An 8,582-nucleotide genomic window follows, 5' to 3' on the forward strand; every position below is an offset into this window, starting at 1 on the left:
GAGTAGAGAACATTCAGGTGGGTTTAAATGAAGATCTGCAGTGACCTCCACTGGTCAAAATTTCACAGAACAATACTCCTCGAGCTGTCTCATCACCCAGCAGCAGTGCTGGGCCTCACTAATGCTCTTGTGTGTGAATGGGAGCGAATCCCTGAAAGTCTGTTTTGAATCACTGTAAAATGTTTTGTTGTTTTAAACTAACTTCATTACATTATATCACAACCTCTAATATATTAATTTACATATTTTTTTCTTTTTGTGACCACAGGAAAACTAAGCTTGGTCTTCTTTTTTATTTTATTTATTTGCTTATTTCCATTTCTATGGCTTTAATAAAAATAATATAAGCATAATGAACACATAAATAAACAATTAAATAAACTCCTTTGGATAAATTAATTCACTTCATCTTATAATTTGTTTTATTATTATTATCATTACTATTATTATAAGTAGTAGTAGCCTTTTCTTTTTTAACAACTTATTTTAGATTTTTTTTATTAATAATTAATAATTGTGTATTTTATTTCAGCTCTACTTTACTAATAAAATATTAAATATGTTATCAGCGTTCTTGTTTTCCAAGCCATTATACTTTAATTTAATGCGGCAGCAATGACATAATGCTTTTTAGCCTAATACTACTGCAAAAAGATTTTTATTTTTTTTTCAGGCTTTAATTATGACTAATCTCAATGTACTAAGTCCGACAATCTGTCAGTTCTTTTCGCGGAACCAACGTATAAAACGGGTTCCCCGCCGGAACGTTATAGATGTGCGACGGGAGCGATGGAAACATGGCGGCTGCTATGGTACAGATGTCATGTTTGTACCGGGGCATGTTAGCGGTCAGGGCCACCGGCATCAGGACGCTGATCCCCGGGCTGGTCCCAGCGCATTTCCGAGCCTTCTCGGTGCGGAAGGAGCCGGAGCTGGAGGAGAACCCGCACTTCAGCAAGTACCAGGACAAGATCCAGAAGCTGCGCAGGTCAGCGGGCTGCCAGCGCCCTCTCTGCCACATCCGAATCTCCGTTAGAAAAATCCGCTTTTTTAAAAGTAATTTGCTTTTCCCCGAGTGTAAATATTATAAAGACTATCGCAAACAATTTCTTTGAAATTCTAGCGAGATAATGATATATTCGGTTAAACTATCAACAGTCTATCACGTGTAAAATTTTAGCATTTGCCCGTATTTCTCTCATTAATTGTTTCATCTCAAATCTAACTTCATGTTGGTTTGGTGGCGGAGCTAGTGCGCTTTCTTAAAGGAAAAATGCATAGAAAATCTTTGTTGGGATGTGTATTAATACTAGGGTCAGGGGTCTTTGGGTTTAATGTAATGATTGTTGATGTCATGACGTGAGAAGTAATGCAACAACTGGATTATTAAATGGTGATCTAAGCAATTAGAAATCTATATGTTGGTGCAAAAAAATAGGGCCAAAATGACAGTGGATGTGTCTATTTTTATTTTATTTTTTTGTCCTCCTCACTATTATAAATAATTTTATTGGAACTTCCCTTGACACCCCCACCTAATCAATGAGTTCAAGAAAAGTGACACCACTGAGTATATGATTATGGGTAATGTTACTTTTACAAATATTGCTTTTCGTCTTTATAATTTCTTAACTAATCGCTTTTATAATCAGACCAAACCCAAAGATACTAATTTTATTACGAAATCCCACATTTGAGAAGATAAAAACAGAAAATGTTTGAATGACTTAAATAACTAACGTCGCTGCTGCAGTATCGTGCAACATCAGTGTTTTTTTTTTTTTCTGTTCTAATGTGAGCAGAGGCACTTCAATGTTTTTTCAGAACTATGTAAACCAAGTTAGGCCCCGTTCTGCTTTTGGATGAACTTCCAACAAACAATGAGGCCTTCCTGTCTGTGAGGAAACACTTTATCTTCATGCAAAGACAAGAGAAAACACTGAATACTGTCAGCTACAACATGCAAAACTACTGGTACAGTCTGGTGCTTTATCAAGCTGAGTGAGTTTCAAGGCATTCTGGGGAATGTAGGAAGTGAGGCTGAGGGAGTTCACAAAAACTACAAATTATCAGCACATGCTAAACAGTGGAAAGAGATGAAGCCCTTTAAATGTAGAATCGTCTCTTTGGTGTTTCATTGATTTGTCCGACTTGTTTTCAGCACCAAACCTCAGGAGTACAAGGCTCGAGTGGAGAAGCGCCATGAGGCCAAGAAGGAAGTGCTCGGACACTCGAAGCAGGCGGAGTTCGTCAAGCTCATGGAGCAGGAGGTGGAGCATGAGCTGAGCTCAGGACAGGACAGGACAGCATGAAGTCCTGGCATATTAACTGAAGTCAAAAGTTTAAACACAGACACACTTGCACACGTCTCAAGCACTTTTTCTCTTTGCAGTTGGAGAAAAGGGACAAGATGGCTGCAGGCGATGGAGCAGGCGGAGGCTTCACAAAGAACAAGGTGAGAGGAGGAGCAGTTTAATCTGCCTGATGTCGCATAATGTTGCTCTCACTTCAAATTTATTCTGTTTTTCTGGCTACACTTAGGGCGTTTTTCTTTTTTCTTATTAATAAATAAAACTGAAAATGACAAAGGCCTCGACACAACTCATCAAGTCAGAAATTATTTCCTAAATCACTGAATGTTTCTGACTAATGGTAAAAAAATGTATCGACTAAAATTGTCACATTTGAGAAGCTGAAAGCTTTTTACTATTTTTTTTACTAAAGTGCTTCATGGAATTATCACAGATTAATTTTCTGTTGACGAACAGAATAGTTTTGGTGTAATCAGAGGCTCTGTGTCATCTAAATAATAAAGGAAGTTGATTGAGTGTTTTCCTGTGTGTAATGGTTGACTGTGTAATTCGCTGTCCGTCAGACGCTGGGCTCCATCCTCAACATGGACATGATTCAGGACAAGACGGGCGAGGAGATCGCAGAGGTGAGTCTGTGGGGGGGTGGGGGTGGGGGGGGGGGGGCACATCAGTCTTACTCTGATTTAACCTCGTACACTGCTTCTCTTCCGCTCGTGTGTTTTTACTGTGGAAGCTGAAACTGTTCTTTTGTGTCCTTCTCTCAGCTTTGGATGAAATATTATTCGACCAAGGACACAATCAGCGCCGTCATCCCGGTGAGTTTAACACCAGAGAACCTTCTCTTCCTTTATAATATAAAAAAACTAAGCAAAACATTTTCATCACATTAACTTTTATTTGCACGTGAGTTTTATAGATCCAACAATGCTGAAGAAATGTCTCATTAATAACACATCTAATAACCTCCTTTATATTCCAGACTCAGATCTATGAGATGATTTTCAGCAGGTCGAGGTCCTGCCCGATGGTAAGATCGCTGCTGCTCAGTCCGACACGTGAGGGTCGGGGGGGTCATCAGAAACAGTGTTTATTTTATACATCTCAACTTATTCTGCTGCACAAGACAAGATCATTTACAATCAAGTTCTGGCCAAACAAACTTTCTGTCCAACACTTAATAATCATGACATTATTGATCTGATCGTGAAGCACTTCCTATCAGCCAGAACCTCATCACCATGGTAACCCCTCTTTCTCTGTGGTTCCCCTCTCCTTCAGTTCCTCTACGCTTTGCCTCAGAGGGAAGGTTACGAGTTCTTTGTGGGCCAGTGGTCTGGACACGAGCTGCACTTCACCTCCCTCATCAACGTCCAGGTAAACGGCTGCACACCGACACGTTCACATGCTGCTGGGACACTGAGTGCGCTGCCTTCATGTGCAGGTCGCACACAAACAGTCAATCAGCTTCATCCCCTCAATAAACAGCTTTTAAGTTCATGTAACATAGATCAGCAACAGTGAGGTGAATCAGCTTGTCATCTGTGCTGTACATTGAATCTTCATAAAATTACGAATTACATTTTTAAACTGAACACAAGTCATGTTTTTTTTTTTTTTTTTTTAATCAACAGTGAAACTTAATACTTTTCTGACTTTGAGCATCATTCGACGTCAGTCCAGATGTTTTCTGCAGACACACTGAGCTCATTTAGGTTTGGTCAGTCGTTTGCAGCTCAGTGATGTTTCAGTGGAGATCAGACTCAGATTAACAGTTTGAACATGTCTCTGAAAAGTCTGAAATTTTATGGAAAACAAAGGGGTCACTTCTAGGTCTTCAGAGGCTGCACAAAGCTTGGAAGAATAAAGGTCTTGATCTACATGCAGTCAAAATGTATTTATTCAGAGTTAAAATGAAGTAAATGCTTATCATTTATTATTATTATTATTATTATTATTATTATTATTATTATTATTATTATTATTACTAAATTCTTTAGAAATGACCATATATTACAGAGAGGTTCACGTTTACCATCCCATCTTTCCAAAGGTTTATGGTTTCTCAGTGAGATGATTAAAGTGCCTCATAACAACTGCTGATCTTCCAGGATTCAAGGGAACTTTCATCCTTTTAAAATCAGCAAAAGATATACAGTTAGCTTTTGAACAGAGCTTAAAATTGGGTAAGTAAGACTTGTCACCTACCTGGAGGAGTTGGTCACAGTTTTGTTCTTCTTCCTGTTTATGTCCAGACGCTGGGCGAGAACGCTCCCAGTCAGCTGATCCTCTACCACTACACAGACCTGAAGGAGGAGACTCACATGTTAACTATCACTTAATATACGCCTGTCCGCATACTTCTGTCCATGTATGACATCAGAGCTGCACAACAATGTAAACTAATGCGTTGTCTGTCTTTTTAACTTCCTGCCCTTCCTCTCCGCAGACCGTCCACCAGGCTCAGTGCTTGGCCAATCAGGTGCAGCTGTTCTACGGCACGCAGAGGCAGGAGACGTACCGATTGGTGGAGACGTTCAACCACCAGCCTGCAGACTTCAAACACATGTTAGTCATAGCAGAGCTGGAACAGAGCGGCCTGGGGTCAGGGGTCGGCCCTGGAGGCTCGTAGGGAGACCAGAGTCTGAGGGGACTGACGTCACCATCAGACCACACGCTGGTTCCCAGGAACTGTTGGTCTTCATTTAGAGTCACAGTGAAACGTGCTCTCTCACTGGGATTTTCCTTTTCCTCATCCTGTGTATAAAGTTTGCAGCAAGAGCTTCAGGGAGCACAAACTGCTTCTCGTGAACCATGAACTCTGTCTGGGACCTGATCATCTCGGACATCTCCTACATGTTGTTTCATTGGGCACAGATCTGTAGCAACAGTAGAACAACGTGGTAATGATCAGTTGAATAATATATAAATAAATACCACTGTATCCTACTCTCCATGTCAGACTGGAGCAGAGAGACTGTTAGCGCAGAAGCTATCCTACAAACCTCTGATGACATTTAATAAAATCATCTTCAAAACCCTGAATCTTTAAATCTGATCAATCTAATGCTGAAATACAACATCACTGACAGGTGGTTTTGCACATCTTTAAATGTGGAAGTGATCGACCCTGCTTTTAACTCCCGAAGTGAGAGGAGAACAGATCCTCACAAAGCTGAATGAAAGCAAATTGGTCCTCATCAGTATTCAGTGTTGAACCAAAGCTCTGATGTTGCACAGATCTGTAAGTCTGATTGAATCACACTGTCACATGTGCACCGGTGTCTTTCCCACATGATCTGGGTTTCACCTGTTTTCATCACCAAACTGTGACTCTTGAGAACAGTTTGGTGCGAGTGTCGTGCCATGGTGTGTCCTGCGAGGTGATGTGTACATCACTGGGCTGGGGTGATAGAAAATTTGTCTGATTTCACACAATTTTGTAGCACGAGTTAGTTCGCTTTAAAGGATAATCCAGGTTTATCACAGCTTGGTTCCATTCCCATAGTTCAGTCCTGTCTGTTATAATAATGACACTCACCACTTTAATCGCTGAGGTGTGGGAATACAGCAGATGCAGCCTGTGTGATCAGAGATGTTGCTGCGTCCCCAGAGCTCAGTTCTAACCTGCTGTGTGCACTTTACTGATGCCTCCAGTGGGGGGCGTCAAAGTCAGATATTGTTTAAAATCTGCACATAAAGGCTTCAGATGCGTCCTGGTGAAGACGTCAAGGAGAAGACTCATGAGGACGTCACCCTGAAGGTATGTCCAGTAAGTCTCCAACCACGTTACATAAGTGACAAGACATCAGAGTAGTGTTTTTACACTGGATGAGATTTTAGTTCAGTGACATGTCATTGCAGCAGCTTCTGAATTTGGAGGTTTTACCCGGAGGAGGAGGTGGAGGTCTCTGAGACACTTATCTCCAAGACTCTGTCTCCTCGAGAGGATGTCCGTATCCAAGGAAACCACCAGCGTGTCTCCAGGTGTCTGCTCCATCATCCACAAGCTCCACCCACAGGTAATGATGCTTTCAAACACACATACAAATTCTCCAGGTTTTAACAAAATGCATTACATTAAATTAGACTGGATGAGCAGTTTCCTCTAAAAATGTTTGTTATGCCTAAAACAACTGAGGTCATGTAGATGCTGCGTGTCAGTCGGCTTCTCCTGAGGTTTTATTGCCCCTTAGTGCTAATGAAAAAAAAATCACGCTTTACATATTTAAGACATTAACAGTCAGTTTTTTTACAGTACAGTGTTTGAGCAGTTATCTGGTCAACTTTACTAAATGCAGTTTGGTTTAAAAAGGAATTAAAAAACAAATTTAAGGAGGGAACTTCCTCTCCTGTCCTGCTAACTGTATAGAAAATGGTCAAAAGTAGTGAGAGTTCTTTTTTAAATAAATACTTATATATATATCAGACTTACCCCAATGATCAGATATAAATCTCTCTGTTATGTGCACACATTGTTGAAAAGAAGAAAATGTAAACGTCAACTAACTACTACCTTTAGTACAGAAAAACAAAAACTAGTATTGTGAAATAACATCTTAATAAATATTGTGATATCTAATTGTATATTGTAATGCTTCACTAGCATTAAAATAATATAGTTTAATAAATAAATAGTTTAAATTCATGGAGACAGAAAAGAGCATCAGAGCTGTAAATAACACAAGTCGGTCACTGTTAACTGTTGCACTTCCTGTACATACTATAATGTGTATAATCATTTTTAATCATTTTTAATAAGTCTGAACGAAAAAAATCACACTGCGTTTCATTTTCTCTAACACCGCAACGCTTATAGTGCAAACAATGCAGAAAATGTTGTGAGACATTTTACATTTATCATAAAAATTGGAACTCATTCCAATTCTATTTCCTCTTGGCTATACTGCAATTTCAATTAAGGTAGTTAATTGAGTTAAGGCAGTTCTCAGTGACCTCTTTGTCAGAAACAAGACAGTAATAAGTAATAAGACAGATTCATTCATTTCTCACTTTTATTGTATTCATATATGAAAATAATACTGTGCAAATCCCCAGACAGAGTCCTCGGGGATGGTCAGTTATTCAGTGAAAAACACAAAGAGAAGGAAAAATATTTCTCTTCACAACAGCCTGGTCAAACATTTACTCCCTCTCACACACAGTAGAGACAGAACACTGAAGTACAGGAGGCCAGAGAGCATTTTGTCTTGTGATCGTGACATAAGTTTTGATTCCTTTCAATCAGATTCTAAATCGTGTTTTGTCACCTCTGGCTTCCTGTACTCTTGACTGTGGAACAACCATGGCACAATCATCACACAGACAGAACAAAAACACACAGCATTCACCTGTAGCTGGACCAAACAGTAACATGCTACACCTCTTATTATTCTAGTTGTATCAAAATATTACAAAACAGTTCAAACAATGTTAATCAAATATTTTTCCTCTAACATCCTCGTCTACAGATGCTAACATTGGCTGACTGTAACAAACAGTACAGTGGCTGGACTTTAACGACGTTCTCAGAAACCATTAAAAACACAATAGAGACAAAACAACACAAAACTGCAACATCTGGACAATCACACCACGTCATGTTCTCCCTGCACAACCTGTCAGTGTCACATTTTACTTCACACACACACACAACCTCTCAGTGTTTCACGTTCAGTATCAACTACGTAGTTAAGATTGTTTCTGCTCAATATTCACGCTGTGTTAAAAATACCCAAACTACAAAACATTAGATCAAAACCTCTGAAGTGCTTTTAATAATCCACAAATGACAAAAAACTAAAACAAAAAAAATTCTCAGAGCACTGATCTGATACTTGTAATAAAGCATCGGTGGATGATCTGATCCACATCAGAAAGCTTCTGGAGCACTTCAGTGGTGAAACACAGGGGCCTGCTGCAGGACTCTGTGACCTCAGAGACCACTTCAGGAGAAAATAAGACACAAGAAATGTGCTGCGAGTTTGTTGATGCTGCTTCGCCCTCTCAGTTCCTTTTAATGCTACGATACATAATCTTATGTAAAGTTGAGTGAAGGAGCTTTTAGTAACTTTTTCCTTAATTTTCACTACAGATTTTTTTTGTATAGCTTTGTGTCACCATTTAAGGTACATGTGCTGACAAGGAGATAATGTGATATATTTTTCTAAATCACTGATGCTAGAAATAAGACAATAGTATATCACTGTCCCTGGGAAGGGGTCTCACAAAGAACAGATGCAAATAGGTGTGTTTGCATCACACAACACCTGG

The 8,582-nt window shown here is 39.5% G+C and overlaps 1 protein-coding gene across 1 annotated transcript; it reads left to right on the forward strand.

The window, feature by feature from the left end:
* The first annotated feature begins 749 nt into the window (after nucleotides 1–749).
* Nucleotides 750–5,354, forward strand: atpaf1 (ATP synthase mitochondrial F1 complex assembly factor 1). Its single transcript, XM_071486518.1, has 9 exons — nucleotides 750–988; nucleotides 2,162–2,270; nucleotides 2,393–2,455; nucleotides 2,876–2,938; nucleotides 3,077–3,127; nucleotides 3,292–3,339; nucleotides 3,591–3,686; nucleotides 4,565–4,650; nucleotides 4,737–5,354. Exons 1-9 carry the CDS (start codon nucleotides 774–776, stop codon nucleotides 4,939–4,941), a joined length of 936 nt encoding a protein of 311 aa, XP_071342619.1. The 5' UTR covers nucleotides 750–773; the 3' UTR covers nucleotides 4,942–5,354.
* Nucleotides 5,355–8,582: the final 3,228 nt, after the last annotated feature.

This window comes from Trachinotus anak, unplaced genomic scaffold, assembly GCF_046630095.1.
Source record: "Trachinotus anak isolate AG129_WGS33_773 ecotype Australia unplaced genomic scaffold, CSIRO_AGI_Tana_v1 ptg000010l, whole genome shotgun sequence".
In the NCBI taxonomy this organism is placed as follows: Eukaryota; Metazoa; Chordata; class Actinopteri; order Carangiformes; family Carangidae; genus Trachinotus; species Trachinotus anak.

Bases quoted from the DNA above. Each gene is read 5' to 3' on its own strand.
- atpaf1 (XM_071486518.1), top strand. From the start codon at position 774: ATGTGCGACGGGAGCGATGGAAACATGGCGGCTGCTATGGTACAGATG. The intron at 2,456-2,875 runs GTGAGAGGAGGA...GCTGTCCGTCAG, and splicing joins GAGGCTTCACAAAGAACAAG to ACGCTGGGCTCCATCCTCAA. The intron at 3,687-4,564 runs GTAAACGGCTGC...GTTTATGTCCAG, and splicing joins CCTCCCTCATCAACGTCCAG to ACGCTGGGCGAGAACGCTCC.